Genomic DNA, 19,282 nt, shown 5'->3' with positions numbered 1-19,282 from the left:
TGCAATATTTAACAATAAGCTTTATTAGACCAGTTGTTAAAGAATTACCTCATTTAAAATCTGAAATTCAAAGAGCTACAAGAAGATACACCACACCTTGTTCCTCCACTTCTCATATCAGTCACATCCACCTTAGCTTTATAAGCCATTCTTATATCTCAGCCCTTAGATACTTTCATATTTATATGTGAAGTAGGAGTTTTTGTTTTTATTTCACAGAATTAGTAACTCCAACAATTCTTTATGCAGTGATTGCGTCTAACGCTTACAACAATCAGACTTTCTTCACTGTTAAAGGCACAGATACGACATCTCTACATGAGTATTTACATCCACTGGAGTTTGTTCATCTGCACGTCGTTGACGAAGAAGCAGCAGGTTTCTGACTATCTTTTTAAATTTACAGCAGCTGTAATGAAGTTGGTCGATATAAATTCACAGTGCTTCCAGTGGAATATTTTACAAATGGTAAGGTTTGACAAATTGTCAGCTAATCTACTGAAGGTGCAAATAATCATTATTTACTTCAATAAAGTGCTACAATGTTCATTTGATACAGAAACAGATGTCATATTGTAGTTTAACAAAAAAAATTACATTCAGCACTAACAGATACAGTTTACTATGCACCACGAGGAACTCTAAAGTTGATACGAAATTTCTCAACAGTTTCCACTGCAAACTTTGCAACAGGAAATTTTCAACTAATCAGATGCTTAGGAGGAAGTTGAGGGCGACACTTTTGAGCTTGGTGCTATTTTTTCTTACCATATAAGAAGAAAATGTTTAAAGTCATATGACTTTCTGCTTTTGTACTCAACAAACCGTAGATGTGCATCTTAAGCAATTTCCCTTTTGGGAATAGTTAAGCACTTTTAAAGTGCAGAAAATTACAACCTATTCACTTGAACAGCTGAGGGAAAAAATGTTTTTCTTTGAAATTAGGGGGTATTTTATGTTTACTCCCTTACTTCTGTTTTTCACATTTTTAAAATACACATTCAGACTGTCTCGCTTTTGAGTGAGAAAGTCTCTCACACGGTGATGCTTCAGTGCTCTGGGAAGTACCTAAAGAGATCAGAATAAGTTTCTGACCTTTCAGCTTTTACATCATTATATGACATTATACCTCAGATAAATGGGTGTTTATGCAAATCAGCTTTTGTTATCTACATTCACAAAATAATTGTTTTTATGGATTGTCTAAGTTTGCAAACTTTGTACTTCATTTGCTTTAAGAGATGTGTGTTTTCAGCTAGAGTGAACATAAAAAGTCTTCTGACTCTTGGTAGAATACCAGATTTTTGTGACATATAAAAAATTTGGGCAAGATAAATCCTTTCCACCTTTGATGTAACATGTCCTTACACTACTGAAAAAGAAAAGTAGAAAAAAATAAAAAGTTGTCAACATGTGCACAACCTTAATCGAAAACTTTAGGCACTTTTTTAAACAATTTCAATTCACTCTTCTTGGATAAACAACAATAGTTAAAGAAAAACTCAAAAGCATATGTCAGGAGGATTGCACAGGAAACATCATAGATGTGTCATGCCACAGGAATTACAGTCATGCTAAAACAAAACAGGAATGTAGAAGTGTTATGGTCTGCATGTGAAGGCAACGTCAGGGATTTCTCGTATGGTAGAACTGCATGATAAAAGTATTTCCTTCGAAAGAAAAGTTCTGGCTAAAAGCCCGTTGTGGTCTGATAGAAAGAAACTGGAACTTTTAGCCACAGTTACAGACGGTAAGTTTGGCCCAAAAACACCACAGATCATCAGCGAATGAACCAACCAAAATGAAACATGCTGGTCACTGAATCATTCCCTAAAGCTACTTTTCCCTCAGATGATATTTAAAGTCATAGTAGTTAAAGTCATGAACATTTCCACATGCTAGTCACATTTCACCCGAAAACCTTCAGCTGACAGGAAGAAACATAACTAAATCCAAAACAGAAACAATAAAACAGCTGATCTGACTCAAGGGATAAACTAAGATGGCAAAAAGGAAAAATAGAAGTAAAGAAAGAAGCAACAGAAACATAAATAAAACTAAAAGCCCAAAGATCTACGGATTATCACAGAAAGCTGAAGATAAAGAAGAATTTTATTTTTCACCATCCAATAAATCAGCGAAAGACCAGCTTCACCACTGCACTTCATGCAAAACTAGGTTCTACTTGATTTTATAAATCGGTGAGACTGTGAGCACAGAGGGCATGGGAAATGTTTCCAAGTCAAGAAATTGGATGATATTAAACTCCTACTGAATGCTAGAAACGAATTAAGAAGAGATTCAACAAAGAGTTTAAGGTTGAGCACACTTATTCCTCCAGGTTGTTGCAGATTTTTCACATTCTCTTAAGTTCTTACTAGGTTCATATAGAAAAATGTCACAAAAAAGGTGGGGAAAGCTTTGAAAAGCTTTTTTCATGCAAACATTATGCGTTACAAGAGTTTCAGTTTCAAAGATTGCAACAATGAGGCGATATTATGACTTAATCTCATGCTATGCCATGCAGACACTCTGTCTGCTTTGATAAAGATTCACTGTGTGAGTGAATGTTTGGAGTGACTGACATGGTAGGGGAGAGGGACCTATTTTCTAATTAAATAAGCTGAAAACAATTTAAGCAAATTGGAGGCACCCATAGACATGATATGGAGTCCTGAGCATTCAAACCCTGGAAGGTCAGATCATCACTGATATTCCATCATAAGTGACATGATGAGAATAAACGACAGCAGTTTTAGCAAATATTTCCTTACAAAATGCAGTACCATACGTGTTTGCCTTGAGTCATTTTGATAAAAAATTAAAACAATCTTTGTCTTTCATGTGTGAAAGGCTTCACAAGCTCTCATATTGTTTTGCTACAAAATGTCCCACTTTCGGCCAGTTTAGCTGTTCAGACATTGCTGATGCGAACGCTTATGGGGCCGTCTCTGACTCGGCCTCGGTCTTCGACTCGCTGCTCCCTGTAGCTCTGCTCCAGACGAATCTTCTCCGGGTCTGTCACTTCGGACACGAGTCCGCCTCCATTGCTCTGGTATTCGTGTTGCGAAATGGATGATTTGAAAATAGGGGTCGTCTTGGTCTTCGCCACTTTGTCAAAGAAGGAAAAGTCTGCAACGTATTTGCCGGACTGGGAGAGAGAGACGACGGGGGGGAACTCGTAACCCCAGAGGATCTCGTCTGGCAGGTAGGAAGTGCGGACCTGGCAGGTGGCTGAGGTCGGCTCTATTGTGGCACTCATGATCACCAAGAGTTCAAAGTCAGCCAACTCTGGATCTGTCCATCCGCCACCTGATAAAGTAACATTAGAGGGTTAGCTTAAAAAGATGAGTAAGAAAATGGTAAAGAGACAAGAAGGAATCAATGCTAACCCTGATCTTAGGGTGTCATGGATTTTCTCCAGCTGTTCCAACCTCCTTAATTTATATAAGTATAAATGTGTAAAGATACTTATACTTATATTTCTATATTTTTACATTTTAAGTGTCACTTTTACAGACAGCAAAATAAGCTGTTCATCATACAGAAAAACATGTTTCTATCGTGACCAATAAATATTGAACTTCAATGCAAGGTTTATAGCCCATCCTAAACTGTCATTAGATCTGAGTTTGTTCATGCATTATTGTTTGCTTTTGTATTATCCTGTGAAGGACTGACAACCTTTCCAGGAAGCACCTGCCTCTTGCAGTGACGACGTCTGGCTCTACAAACCCTGCAAGGATTCACCCAGTTCAGAAATGCATGAATAAGAAAGCAAATAAAAATGGGAGTCGAAGTAAATCTAGGAACTTCCAGCATGTAAAATCTATCAATAGATCTCCCCCAAATTCTTTTCTCATAAAACCTTCTACAAAAATGTGTTGCACATTAAGGAAGTAAAGAGTGAGGTGATATATGTATAAAGCACACTCACAGGGAGGAAGTAAAGACTGCTGCACTCTAACCACCAAAAAAAGACTATTTTTATCCTCCCTTTTGCAAATTCATTGCCCAACTTTTTCCTTTTGAAAGGTAGTAAACACAGTATTTAGTCATGCGTCACCAATTAATCACACTCAAACATCACTGCATTTGCAGAACATTGTGGTAAACAGGCACAAGGCAAGTGTATGCTTAAAGGAACTTTTTAAAGTCGTAAAGAGCGTCGGCACAAAGTTACTCATCAGAAAAGGATGAATCCATCTATTGGTGTTTAAAACTGATTTAGAAATCATAAACAAAAAGGTTACCAAGTTACAAAACTGGCAACTTTTCTTGGGTTCTTGGCAATCAAATATTTATAGTTGTTTTCTTCAATACATGAAGGCTGGTGAATATTCAAAAAAAAATATGTGCATTTATTCACTGCTACTTCAATATTGCAAATGTTTCAGAAATGAAACAATAAAACCATTACTTAAACTTAATGTAATGCTGCGCAGACACTTTAAATGTCATGCTCTTGACCAAGAAGCCCTATTGATATTTTGGTCTACTTCTGCAGTGAATTTAGCTTTTCAGACTCTAGCGAAGTTCCTCTCTGCTCTCATTTCTTAACAGCTAATGGAAAAAAACGGTTTTGTTGCTAAGCAACAGGGTTTCTTAAGAGCACAGCCCTCAAAAGCCTCAAGAAGTAACAAAACACCCTCTACATGTGGCAATACCAACAAATTACTGCTTTTTTGACCAAGCTCACCCTTGGCGGCCCAGGCTCTCAGGGGGCTGTTGTCGTCGATGATGTGGTAGAAGGTGAGAGGAAGGATGAGGAAGGGACTGTCGCTGGAGGTGTCCACCTGGAAGGGCACGTTCCTCTGGTCCATACGAACTGTTTCACCTTCCTTTGTCATGGACGTCTGCAGGAGTTTCCCTGTCACCTAAATGAAACGGCACACACTGCTTGTTTTGGTTCAACTCATTCTCGCTTTGAAGAATTGCACAGCAATAACGTCAACTGTGCATGGAAATATTTGTTAAAAACGACAAACTGAAAGTATTCATTCCACAAATCAAAAAATTAGCAAACTAAATATTAGTCTTTTACTTATGTCCATGCAGCAGGTGCACCCACCTGGCATCCGAGAAGAAGACTCTTGCGCATGTTGGCCACCCGGATCATCAGGCAGGGTTGGCCTTCATAAGTCGATACAACAGCATGCTGGCTAAACTTCACCGTCTCACTTCGCTTCTTTGGCCGTGCAATCTGACCAGGAAACGCTCAGTTTTTATTTTTGTCAGGTATTTTCAGTTAATTCACGTTTGTCTTGCTCTGAGACGAATCAGGATTCAGTGTCTTGCAGAAATATTTACAATCTTTTCTTATTACCAAGAGAGTTTACAGAGTTTACATGGAGTAAAAATGATACATGTTTTCGAACTGTTTTAGACATATAACAATGAGAGACACAGAAAACAGCTCTGGTCAGATGAGACCAAACTTCAATACCACTTAGGAAAACTGCTGTGAGTCAAGCTACTTTTTCCTATCGTGCTTCTCACATTTGGAATATGATTCAGAGTAACACAAGGGACCTTTCACTTCTGATCTCACTAAAAAGCATCTTAAAAACCGGAACTTGGAAAGTCAAAATGTCAGTGTTAATTGCATGCAAACTTGTGTAGATTTGAAAGTAGTTTTATGCCTATCTTTATGCATCGATATGTCAATAAAAATGAGCCTCTTGTCTATAATTGTATGCATTTACATGGAAATTTTCATGAATAGATATTATCCCATTATTAAAAAATAAACTTTAACTTGAACTTAAAGTTTATATATGTGGCCCAATAGTGGCAAAAATGAACAATAAGAGTTCATTTTGTTCCATTCAATGGTGGCAACATTATTCTATGGGAAACTTTTCTTTATCAGGGACATAGAAGCTGGACAGACTTAATTGAAAGACTCATATATAGCACCGTACAGAAAAGATTCGCGTTTGGGCCAAGAGTCGACAAAAAGAGGAAAAATAGAAGGGGTATGAATACTTTTGGCCTACACATCCCAACTGTTTGGATCATTAGATTGGACCTCTCTTAATCACACATTTCTGTATTCAGATAATAACCTTGGCCAGAAAGGTGCCGGTGATGAAGATTTCCATGAGCATGGTGATGACCAGCTGGAGGATGAGGAGGATGATGGCAACCGGGCATTCCTCTGTGATGCATCGGAAACCATAACCGATGGTTGTCTGGGACTCCAGAGAGAAGAGAAAGGCTGCTGTGAGGGTCTGCATCTGCATCACACAGGGCGTGTGGTTGGACGGCGGATCGAACTCTGGAAAGAAAACGACATCTCATCAAGGCTGCGGTACAGAAGCAGAAATTAATGCCTATATTTTCTGGAGGACTCTTATGATGCCAAACAGTGGAAAAAATGAGTCATCAGAGGAAGAGGAGGAGGTGTTGGTGTGCTTTTCTTTATTATTTTGTGAGGATATAGTATTGGGCTTTATGTCTATGTGTTTTATCACACTCATATGGTTTTCAGTTTAACAGGAAATAAACCCAGAAGCTTCGCTTCTCTGTAACTGTCAAAACATCTTTGTGTGCATGTGTGAAGAGCTGCATAGTAGAGTACTCTTCCACCTGGAAAAACACAAAAATCTTACCAAGTAATTTTGGTCTAGTTTGTAGTGCACACTCCAAATAAGACAAACTACCTTAAAAGTTACTTTTTAACAAGATGTAGAGGCTTATTTAAAGTAAATAATTCCTCAATATTGATGAAAAAGTGCTAGTTCTATTGGCAGATAAATTAACTGATAACCTAAGAAAGATGTCTTACTATAAATTAAATAATCTGCCAAGGGAGCAAGTACTTTTTCATCAATATTAAGGAATTATTTGCTAAGAACAAGCCTCTTGCTAAACAGTTACTCTTAAGTTAGTTTCAAGCGAACTAAGTTATTTGCAGTAAAAACTGGACCAAAAATATTTTGTACAATTTTCTGTTTTTGCAGTGCATGCATGTTTTTATGTCTAATGATTTTGTCATGTTAACAGTTAACTTGTCTATTAAGCATATACTGACTTTAGATAAAAATGCATCATTTTGATTCTGTTGAACAAACAGAAGGTGAAACAAGCAGAAAGGGATCAAACTATCAGTTCACATCATTCAAACTCTGCAGATGTTCATCTTCATCTGCATAGCAACATCTGTTCTTACTTAACACAGTTTTCACTAACTACCTCACTTTTTCTTCATTTGAATTTTCCCACCTCTCTCTAGTCCACAATCCTGCAAACCGTGCTCTCAGTTTTGTTCACCGTATTTTGCTGAGCTGCAAAGAAACTGTTGCAAAACCAGTGAGGTTTAAACAGGAAAAATTATCTCTCACACTGAAACCAGCCCTTTGAGTCAAATGGTAGGTTACAGCTTCAGCACCTGATTCTCCATTTGTCATAATATAAGGGAGGTTTTAAGAAATTTGAATCAGGGTGGTGAGCAATTGTTTCACTGAAGTACAATCACATTTTCCCATAAAAAAAATAATGAAATCATTGGTGCATAAATTTCATGGGAATTTTCTGCAAGCTATAATCATGTTCCTGTTTAGTGGACTATCATATTAAGAGCACCGTGGGGCAGTGAGGGGATTTTAGATCATAGGTCAAAAGTGTTTGGTATTGGTCATGATATGAAATGACTTTATAGTTCACTGAGAAAGATATGTTCAAATATTTCAACATGGGATACAGTTCCCAGGTCAGAGTAGTTCTCTGATGAGAACTACTTCAGATGAGGTAATTTCATTCTTTCTCTACACCACACCCTTCCTCGTATTTATTCATAGATGTGCGCGACTCTGGTCTTAACTCAGCAAAAACTCCTCTTCTTACATTCTTAAAGGAAGCTATTATGCTATTAGGATAGATCTATGTGCTATCCAAACATGTTCATTACATTTTTTTCACAAAATCACTCTGTGAGTGTTGGGGGTCACATACTTTAAAAATCTTGCCTGAGAACCTTCTACCCCGAGGCAAAACAATGAAAATGTGTCAAGTATAGGTTTCCCAGCCCAACTAAGAACATATCAGCAAAACCACAAAGCAAATTGAGGTCATGAAGATGCTAAGCCAATCTGAACTCCAGTCCCACTGACAATCAGTGAAGGGAGGCAACAATGACAACTAAAGGAGGAGTTGGCCAAGACTCCAACTGAAAGGTACTCCAAGTCTGGAGCTTGATTACAGGAAAGACATTACAGCTCTGACTGCCAAAAAGCTTGTTGTAGCTGTGAGATAAATACCTGTTTCACTCAGCAGCATGCAAATAAACATTTAATTTTAAATTTGTGTGTTAAATCTGAATTTTCTTGGTTGATACTTTTATTTTAATAAGATAAATTAACTGCTCACCTTAAATCCAATAGAAGTAAAATAATATTCTAAATTCCCCAGATGTACACGGTTAAAATGCCATAAGGCACTGCATATTTTTGTGAAAATTTGAACTATAATATATGTTTCATGATTAACAATAACTAAGGAATACCTTTATCATATAAATTATAAACTTATATATAAATCTATAAACATCTATATAAACTTTTTCAGTTAGCTAACATTTTTGCTAATGGAAAAAGTTAGCGAAATAACTGAAAAAGTTATTTTGCTAACTTTTTCACTTTACTTTTTTCACTTTACTTTATATATATATATATATATATATCCCTGAATTTAGTGTCTCTGTAAGATGCTTGCATTTGCCTGTTCGGAAGCTTTAGATTGTGTTTTGATAAATTCTTTTCTTCGGTTGCATTCTTTAGTTGACTCATTATGAAACTCGTAATGACACCCTAACGGTGCTGAAAGTTTCTAAAGTATTGAGTCAAAGTTTGACTGGAGAATCGGACTTTATTAACACTTAAACTGGGAAGTAAAACTCTGTTACTTCATTTTAAAAAAAAAGGCAGGAAAACTTCACAGAAACTTCTGAAGCATAGCGTGATACTGTGGGATGAACCCTGATGTCAGTTCTTATCAAAATCCTGCCCTCAGATGGAATAGATATGGAAACTCTGAGGTGGGGGGGTGTTAAACCGTAAAGAGGTACTTTTTTGATAAAACCTCTGCTCTCTCACCCAGCAGGTCTCCATGCACCAAAGCGACGAGGTACCACACAACCCCAAACAGAAACCAGGTCCCTGCAAACGTTGCTGTAAACAGGAAGAACTTGTAGCGCCATGGCATTTCAAGAAAAGTTGTCCAGAGGTCACGCATATAGAGGGCGTTCCTCCCACTGATGTGCTCGATGCGCATGTTGCTTCGGCCATCTTTGGACAGGATGCGCCTCCTCTTCCTCAGAGTCCCACCTCCAACAGAAGCGCCACCGCCCAGCAACGGCTTCAGAACATCAGTTTGGGTCTGAGAGTGGCAAACCTTTTGAGGGGAAGAACTGCGAGAGCAGGGCGGCGTAGCAGAAGTCATCTGATGAAAAACAAACAGGGAAACATGAAGTTGAAGTTTGACTTCCCCTGATTGCTTCACAATCTATTTCATCTCTATAACCAACTTCAATAACACCAGCAGAACTATGACACACGAGTAGACACGCTTCTCTGATGAAAAAAAAAAAAATGCTGGTTTATTGTTAAACTTCAGTGGAAACCACAAACTGCACATAACTTCCCTGCAGAGAAATTCTTCCTCAAAATGAAATATATATGTTACATACATAATACTATCTAAAATGACCAGAATACACTATTTAAATTTCATTTTTTTGTTGTTGTTTTGATTTTATTTTGTTTTAAAGTCTTGGAAATATCACATTTATCGTGAAACAAAAAGTTAGATTTTGAGAATTTCCTAAACCTCTTCTGAAGTGTAAGCCATCATGGGAAAAAGTCGTTTTTCTTCCGAATTTGATATCTGTAGCCACAATCAAATGATACCATCACAGGAAGAAGATCTTATTCTGCTTATTTTTTGCAAAGTTTGGCATGTACTCATTCTATGCAAACACAAAGGTAATAGGATGAACTCTTCTGTTAATTTTTCTGTAAAATTCAAGACCAGTTTGAGGCAAGCTGGCAAAAAAGCTACAAGTTTGAAAAGTAAATTCACCCTCAGTGTTAATGTATAGGATTCATGACAGTGAGACATTTTCTCAAAAGGCAAATTGTGTGCTTCTGTTGACGACCACAAACATATTAGCAAACCAAAACCACACAGTCGAGGTAAACAAGCAGAAAAACTGGCAAGACTTAATTCTGCAGTGTCTGCAGAAGACGAGACCTGGAGTTCACCTTTTTAAGAGTTTTATTTCTACTAGCATGTTGAAACTATGAAAATCCATTGCTTTTACATAAAGTTTTCCATAAACCTTCTGAATACGCTGTTCAGAGGAAATTAGAAAAATGAAAAGTAAAATTAAACAGAAAAACGTGCAAGGAGACACAGCTGCGATGCTTGTTAACAGGAAATATTTTAATCATAGCTACAGAATATTTCGTCTAGTCCTGCATTATAATCAGTGAACAATTCAAAAGCCATTCTCTTGCATGGGTGTGGCTGCTGGTGTGTGCTTTGCAGATCATTTCTTCATCAGACTCAAGTGTTTTGCTTTATACATTGCCACCTTCTGCTTAACTAGTGGAAGTTCAAATAAAGCCAGGCAAGTATTTTGTCAACATGAGACCTTCGCAGGTTAAAATCATTCTGAAGACATTAATGGACAACTAATTATGAATAAAACTGCCAAAATGTTTAAATAAGTCATTTATCTACTGATATTGACATTATGTATCACTGTCTACATTAATGTAAGTCTCCCTGTGCATGTGTGGGTCCTTCCTGGTTACCTCCTCAGTCCAAAAACATTAGTTTAATGGCCTTAAATATGAATGGGGTTGTGCGTGTGTGTGTGTGTGAATGTTTGTTTGTCCTATAGATAACTGATGGATGCATTAATTGCTCAATAGTTTGATTTGCAGTTAGTGACTTTTTACTTAGTAAAGCAGTGCATGATAGAAGAATCTACAGATAGGAAGGTGGAGATAATATTTATATTCTGAATGTCGCTCAGTGAATGATGGGTAGATGTAGTAAAAGCTGAATGTGCTAAGAAAAATAAAGATTTACAGTTGCAGAAAGGTTCAAAACAAAAGAAATTAACATATCAGATATCTGGATGCTCAAAAAAAAGAGCTTCATTTGCAGAAGCCTGTTTTTTATCTTTCATTGTCATCAAAGACCTAAATTGTTGTAACTAGGCCTTTTTGTCATTGATGACTCATTTCCGTTTAGTGCTTTTTGAAGTTTTCTGTGAACTTTTGATGCCACAATGCACAGATAGCTGGGGGAAATATGGAGGGCGTAGAGAGTGGAGATAAATAGATGAATGAGGGATGAATGAGACAGGTGCACCAAGAGAGCACAAGCTGGGGTGATTGGGGCAAATACTTTCACTAAAGTTAGTTGCTGTTGATTTATTCCTGTCTTTTTAAAATAATTTTATTGTTTTCTATAATTGTGCCAGTAAATAACTTTTCACCTACATATTTCCAACTGAGTAGACAAAACTGCTTGAGAATCTATTAGAAATATGTTTGTAACGCTGGAAATATAACGTTTTTCATTTATTGCATAACATAAGCCTACTTATATGAGCTGTATGCAGTTATCTATATTAACATAAGCACACCCTATATGTGCTACCTTAGAATAAATTAAATATATTAAGTATATTACCATATGCTTAATATATATTATGTTAAGTATATTAGCTATATTAATATAGTTAATTTTATATTAAGCATTTTGATTTTCATATAGTTTCTATATCTGTGTGACTCAGTATAAACAAGGTCACAATTTAATTTGGATGTGGAGCTCACATTTTGCTATTTCATCACAAATAAAAACAATGTTTCTTCTGCTATCCTCATCCTCCATCTGTCTTCCTTCCTCTTGCACATTTCCTTAGTAAAACCACACACTCCCTCTTAAATAGAGCTTCACCTCACAGACAGTAAATCTCTGGTTTTTAGAGCCAGCACAGAGCAACACATGTGTAGGACAGAAATGTTGGGGGTGAATTGGCCCCCAGGGAATGATGCTGTAATGTCATGTTCCATATTTAAGGATAAATTGACCATGTATGAATGAAACTGCAGTGCTCTGAGTGCCACCAAGAGGTCTCTTTATTGTTAGCTGGATTACACAGAAAATATAATGCCATCAGTTTCATTTTCAGTTTTATGCATCGAGCATCCTGAGGTGAGCAAATCGCTATTAGTGCAGACATTGTTGCAATATATAAATAGCCGTAAAAAGCAAATAACATTTATTATGAATTGATGCTATATAGATAAAATGAAGTTAGTAGTTGTGTGAATTCTGTAGCAGTGGTTTAAATGTGCTTTTATGAAAAATGTAAGAGCTGCTGCTCTCATGCTGCTACTGCAATAAATTAAATCAAACGAAAGAAGCAACAGGTGAGCTATTCTTAAAAAACTTAACCATTAAGAGACATTAGGTAAGAAAAAATTAATTTAAATGATAGAAAGTGTTAAGAGCATGTCCAAAACAGAGCATGAAACACTTGCTAGAGTAAAATCTTTGGTTCTATGATTACAATTTACTTAGCTTGTCATCAGTCTCTTCATATTTTTTTTCTATTTAGAGTTCACAGTGTGTTTGCTGGAAACATCTGTTTATATGTCTTTATAATCAGAACTTAGTTCATGCATGAAAGATTTTAATTCATTAAGGATGAACTTAGATTTTAGTCAAGTAGTTGCATCAACTGTTGTTTGAAGACAACTATTAATATACTGCAATTAATTAAGATTTTTGCTTGTTCTAATAATTAATCATCATTTGTTTACTGTGAATATTTGAGCATTACGTTATTTAAGATATGCATCTTGAAGATCATTTAAAAGCAAATCCACTCAAGTCACAGGAGTGTATTATGCTGCCAGTGGTGTTCATTCCTGTAAAGTCAAGACTGTAATCCACTCCTGTCACCCACAGGCTGTTACTGTTTCCTCCACACATTTCAACAGACTCAGCTGCATTCAACAGTCCCCAGAGGCCAAAGAAGAGGAAACCACAGGAGAGTAAGATAATGAGAAGGAAAGAAAAGTGAAAGGAGCAGAATAAGATGCATTAGCCCAACAAAGCGTCCACACAGAGACTCATTTGTTACTCAGAGGAGAGAAGAGACAGCTGAACATGTCAGTTAAGGTGCTAATCTTTGGGCAAAACTAGGACTTTTACCTAGATAAGGTTTGTTTTTAAGAAGCTTTCTGTTTACTCTAGGTGGAGACATTTAGTTGGACAAAGAGTTGATTCCTTAGTAGTAACTCGAGATAGCACTGAGAGTGAGAATCTGGAAGTCTTAAACTTTTTCTGAACTTTTAGGTTGCAATGTCTGAAATTTTCTAATGCAATGTTTAGCATCATCAGCTAGTTTTTGTTTGGTCACAACACTTTTGGTGACATTTAACAATTATATCTCTGAACACTGTTTCACTGTAAAATGTTAAAGACCAAATTGCTTTTTTTATGAGTGGGATGTTTCTGTCAGGTCTTTTTGTGGGTTATGGAAACAATACAACGTTCAAAAACCTGGAACATTTCCGTGGTGAGTTCTATTTAAATACGATGAAAGGTGTTTTCCCAAAACTGATGGCAGTTTTTAATCTTATGATAAACAATACATTAAAACTGACAAAGATAAGAAAATGAATAATTAGAGGTAAAGTAAAGTATTGAAAACAGAAAGTAAACTCTTTGGAGACGTTAGCCTAGAGGGCCCTTGAAATTGATTTATTTAAAATCTGTTTCTATTTTATCAATTTAAAAAAAAAAATTTTATGCATAGCCACACTGCTTATAGAGATTGAAAAAATAATGTTTGACACATCTTGGTTACATAAGTTGCCCTGACATTGTGATTACTTACTTGTATCAATAATAAACTTGCTAATTTTCTCAAAACTCACCATCAAAATCAACATTAATTAATTAATTTCCCATTGTAATAAGTTCTAATTTAATGTGATTCCACTTACAACCGCTAGGGGGCGCGTGTCCGCTAGTGGCATAGAGACAGGTGGGCACACAGAAGAACAATAAACCTTCCTGTTAGATGCTAATGGAAGCTCAACGTGTGTGTCTCATCTTTTCTATATCACAGGTCAGTAGAAATGTATTTTGATGCTGGTTCCCTTTAAGAGTTGAAGCAGGTATTGAATGGAGACTCAACTAATGACTCCCTTCATGCAGTTAGTGATTTGTATTGTATAGAAAACGGCTCATATTTCTGGAAGCTAGTTAAGGCTAATGCTAGCAAACTTTGTACATGTATGTTGAGCTAACTGAGTAGCACTGCATTCACTTTTAACTTATTGTACTTTACACATTTTAAAATAGTTCTCACACAAATTACATTATTTGGTCTCCTTATTGGACATTGTACATTTATTGCAAAAACCTGAAAAACCATATTGTTATGACTTTCAGTAAGTAGGTAATGGCTGCTGCCTATGTGCGATGTTTGGTAAAGAGACACATCATTAAAGAAACATTACACCTTTTTTCAATTCTGTAGTCAGAGTTTTTTAAGAGATAAAATATTGTTAATCTGTTAAAACAATGGATACAGTTAAAAGCTAAAAAAATATAATTTATTTGTGCAGAATTAAAGTTGTAAAAGCTATTAAAATAATTAAAAGCAAATTTATATATTATTATTTTGATAAGGAAGGAACAAAGTATTTGAGTTAAAGCACAGACTAAAAACACTAATATGGGTTTGAGAGTTAAAAGCCATCTGTGAATAGATTTTATCATTTGATAAAATTCAAAATGTTAAATGGAGCATGTTAAAATAACTATTGTTTGGTTTAAAGGAATATTATGGCCATCTGTGATGCACTGAATCAAACTGCTATTTATTGCAGTTACTCAGTGATACTTTTTATAGTATTTAATATGAAGTATTTGATAAGCTTTGTATATGGAGTATGTTCATTACACAGAAGAATAAACCTTCCTGCTGAATGTTAAAGGAAGCTCAACGTGTGTGTCTCATCTCTTCTTTGTCACAACATCACACATTGAGAGAACAAAATAACTACATTACTCTCAGCCCATCAAGGTTCTGCTGGGAAATTTAATAAAAATGCACTTCCGTTCATTTAAGATTGACTTTTATTCTGCATATCTGCTTATGAAAATGTTAAATAGGATGAAATTCTTGGTTATGAATAAGGCGGCTGGTAATTTTCCTCAGCAAGTGTTTGTGCTTGTGTGTTCATTCTCCAATGTAAAGTAATTGCCCAGAAAAGAGCGAGTACATCCACACACTTAATGAAAGTGTGCATTTGCAATCCCAAGCGCGGCTTACATAACCAGTCACTTTTAATTACATTGCTTTGCTGTGATTATGCAAGAGTGAGCTTCGTAATTACAATGACACCATTGAAAGTGTCTCACTCTGTCAACTCTGACTCACCCTCGCCCAGTTTTCGCTTGTCGCCTGAACTCAGCACGGCGCTCACGTGTTCGTGGAGGAAAAACAAAATCCACCTGGGCCGTGTATCAGATAACTGATGGAGCTAATGGAAGCAAATGGGATCAACCTTTCCCGCTGGCTGTATCCGGTTTCCATGGCAACGCTAATGCACATCCCTGCTTCAAATGAAGAAAAAGAAAACTGAATTAAAACTTTCTTCTTTGGGCCAGACAATGGAGTGCTGGATATTTTCCTGATCTCCCTCCCCTCTTCTTTTTTTTTTTTTTAATCAAACTCTTCTTTCTCTCTCCTTCTTTTCCTCTCCCTCTCTCTCCCCGTCTCTCTCCTCTGTGTACACAGGAATGCTTTGTTGGGAACTGAGATAAAAGAAACAAAAGATGCCATTCACAGAAACAACTTTGTGAGAGGTAAAACAATTACACGCATTAGTCCTTTTTTCTTTTGCATATGTTATGTTACAGTATGAATGTCTTTTCTTGCAGAAATATTTTTGTTTTAGTCAGATTGAAGGTGTTTTTACCTCAATTCTGAGGTGGAAAATCACCCATTTTTGTTTTGGGATTTGTGTAGGACGTGGTTGAAAGTTAATGTGAGGAGTTTTTAACGATGTATGCATGAAAGATAGAGTGAGAGAACATTATAGAGGAAAAGAAAGAGTAAAAAGATCTGTGACAAAAGCCCTCATTAATATTCTGAGCTGATAAGTAATCCTCCTCCTTCTCCTCTCTTTTTCTCCCCCCTTCTCGCTTTTGGATGCACTCACACACCCTGGCACGTTTTCTTTCATTTCCACAACAGCTTGTTTTCCTCTCACCTTTACTTTCCTTGACTCACGTGAACTCTGCATTACAAGAGCTTCATAATTTATCAAATTCTCTCCAATTTAAAACTTTTCAAAATAAATATTAAGCACCTTTCCATCCCTTTTAGATGTACACCCTCCCACTTCCTGTGAATCACGTGCAAAACAACATGTGGAGCGAGAAACATAAGCAGTGAGAACACCAATAAACATGCTTATAATGTGGCTGCAGATATTAAATTCACACCGGATGTAGGTTACAACCAAAGTACTGTACACATACTCAGAGATCGAAACAAATTAGTTGCTAAATGAGACAGACATTAAGTACTGAGTAAACATGCTTCTTATCTGTGCAAATTAATATCAACTCTTTTAAAGCTATAAAGAGGTTATTCATCACCAAGGCAACACTAAATTATCATTTTACATTCAGTAGAAGCAAAAAACCCATCTAAAATCTTTGCTACATTATTGTTGCAAAACATACCGATGGCTTTGGCTACAGATACCTAATCTGCTAATTATTACTGTGAACACAAGTTGGAGCTTTAATCAGGAAAGAAACGACATAATTTCATTATAAATCAGACAATCAAAGGATCTTTAGAAACGGACTAACAAAAATACTAGAAGAGCAAAGAACCACCTGCAGAGAGCTTCAGAAAAAACCTGGAATTACAAGGATTTAATGAATGCTCTCTGCGTAAGACTCCACTGCTGAAGAAAAAGAATTTTGAAAATCATTCAAAGTTTGCTTCAGAATATTTTGACAAGCCAATGAAATGCTGGTAGAAAATATAATAAATTAACTGTTTGGATTCCACTGACAGGACCCGATTGGATCAGAAATGCTCCTGCATATCACCCCAAAAGTCTGGATCCCAACAGTCTGAAGATGCAAAAATCATGATGCAGAGCAGCTTTGATGTTGTTATAATGTAGAATGGTTGAATGTAGAAATGTACCAGAACAAGATGATTTTTGTTTCATTAAGACAATGACCCCAAAAACACAATCAATGAAACTTTCTACTGGGTTTAGAGAAAGAAAACAAAGTTGCTATAATGAGCCGGTCAGTCACCAAAGTTAAATCTGGTTGAAAATGTATAAAAAGTACTAAAGATCAGATTCTATAGAAGATATTCACTGAATCTTTAAACATTTGGTTAAAAATCGCACCAGAACTACTCTTTTAATTTGTTTTGTCATTAACAAAAGTTTCTCCATGAAGTCTTTAATCAATTTTAGCAAGTGCAAAAAGTGATTAAGTTTAGCTGTTATGTTGTGAGTTTCAACTACGTTTCTCAATTTTTAAAGAAAGTTTTGTTTTTGGTGTAGATTTATCTTTGAAATGTTTATTTTAAATCTATTTTGGTGTCTAATGGTTCTGATGTGTTTTATGTGAAAGTTTCTTCCCACAGTTTCTTATTCCAAGCTGCCGATTCTCTGAACCCGAATACAGTGGAGGAACATTTTCAACTTGGCTCAGTTCACTGCGTAGTGCTGAAACCAAAGCATGAGCTTTGGACAATTCAGCCATTGTAAAGAAAACAGTGTCTATTTTCTGTTTTGTTAACCAATTTACTCTTTATAATCCCACTTATTGTCCTGTTTTTGCGTAAAATTCCTGCAAAAACATATGAATTCTAAAAATGTGGCAATATTACCACTTTTTATAAAATATCAAATAAATTCAGATTCAGCTTCATAATGTTTTAAATGTACACAAACAGAATTTATTTAAATATGTGTGTACAGAGTATAGTAACCATATCAAATTACTCTAATAGAATCAAATAAAAAAAATGAAGGCAAAATGAGCAAGTTAGATTTTGAGGGAATATTATCACCTGCAAAAAATGAGAATCACATCAGTTTGATTTCTCCACCCACTCTTGATTTATTCCTTCAGGTTTATTGTGCTATGCTGATAAATGAATTTTCTTACCTTCTCAGAGCAGACTGTAAGCTAATTGTCACGTGCAGAGAGGATTTTGGAGCCCAGAGCCTCAGCCTTTTGCTCTACATGTCTTCTCTGTTGTCATACGCATGCTCACAGAACACACTGTAATTCTGCAGCCTGCGTCCCACGATACTGTACACCACTTGAGCACAATTATGGGGCCCCTCATTGGCTCGTTTGGGCTCCCGTTTTGGACCCGAAGCCCGCCGTCTCGCTGCCCGCAATTTCTTCCCAAAGTGGCAGGACTTGGCTTTTATAAAAGATCTCCCTCTCTCGGTTTCCCTCTTTCCCTTCGAGTCCCTCTCTCCCTCACCCTGAATTCCTGTTGTGTACGGATTATGTCCCGTGTAATTGCTGCAATAACTGATCATCGTTCCCTGGTGGGCCAATTCACCCCCAACATATCAAATGTACTGTACTGCCCATTCATATTGCACATCATTGTCAGGGAAGAATGGGTTTGAATCTGCATCTGTGGACTTAATTTGCATGTTATGGGAATGCATATAATTATATTTCACTTTAAAAGTGTTAGAATGTTTGTTTTAAACTCCCTGCACACATGCGAAGAAGCACATGTTTTGGATGTTCCATGTGCACAGGCCAACCCCCCCCCCCCCCCCCAACAAAAAAAACCCCTGCACACACACACTTCCGCTCATGCACAAAAATGGAACCACAAAACCCCTTTTAGGCAACCCACAGAGCCCCTATTCACCCTTTCTGTGGCCGGCGTTTACTGTGTCCAAGAGCATCTGTACGGAGCGTCCTGTGAGGCTCCAGCACATAAAGGAGGGACGGCCGTGAGGTGAATACAAGTCTTCCTCCTGCACCAGGACAGGGTGACAAAGCACTATTTCAAAGAAAAGAGGGGAGCAGATGAGGACCACCGGCCAAATGAAGGGCTTCTGTGACACTGCATGGTTCAAAGTGCAGGATAAGCATGTTTTAGCTCCACATGCTGTATCATTAGACCACTCTGAACCTACAGTACTCTGGGGTGGTTTTACCA

The 19,282-nt window shown here is 36.7% G+C and overlaps 1 protein-coding gene across 2 annotated transcripts; it reads right to left on the bottom strand.

The window, feature by feature from the left end:
• On the bottom strand, positions 1-18,584 carry kcnj10 (potassium voltage-gated channel subfamily J member 10). 2 transcript variants are annotated; one of them, XM_005796559.2, is made up of 6 exons: positions 18,256-18,584; positions 9,096-9,441; positions 6,069-6,280; positions 5,072-5,203; positions 4,700-4,877; positions 1-3,312 (listed from the first exon to the last, which is right to left on the bottom strand). In XM_005796559.2, the coding sequence occupies exons 2-6, from the start codon at positions 9,439-9,441 to the stop codon at positions 2,915-2,917; spliced, it is 1,266 nt and encodes a 421-aa protein (XP_005796616.1). In that variant the 5' UTR covers positions 18,256-18,584; the 3' UTR covers positions 1-2,914. The 2 variants fall into 2 exon arrangements, with proteins under 2 accessions (XP_005796616.1, XP_023191319.1); XM_023335551.1 differs by lacking the exon at positions 18,256-18,584 and adding an exon at positions 15,482-15,666.
• Between the last annotated feature and the right edge of the window lie 698 nt (positions 18,585-19,282).

Source organism: Xiphophorus maculatus, chromosome 6, assembly GCF_002775205.1.
Source record: "Xiphophorus maculatus strain JP 163 A chromosome 6, X_maculatus-5.0-male, whole genome shotgun sequence".
In the NCBI taxonomy this organism is placed as follows: domain Eukaryota; kingdom Metazoa; phylum Chordata; class Actinopteri; order Cyprinodontiformes; family Poeciliidae; genus Xiphophorus; species Xiphophorus maculatus.
This window is presented reverse-complemented; position numbering and strand designations above follow the sequence as displayed.

Coding starts and splice junctions, on each gene's coding strand:
- kcnj10 (XM_005796559.2), bottom strand. CDS start 9,441: ATGACTTCTGCTACGCCGCCCTGCTCTCGCAGTTCTTCCCCTCAAAAG. Junction 5,204..6,068: donor CCGGCACCTTTCTGGCCAAG/GTTATTATCTGA, acceptor TTTCCTGGTCAG/ATTGCACGGCCAAAGAAGCG. Junction 3,313..4,699: donor GAGAGCCTGGGCCGCCAAGG/GTGAGCTTGGTC, acceptor TTACTTTATCAG/GTGGCGGATGGACAGATCCA.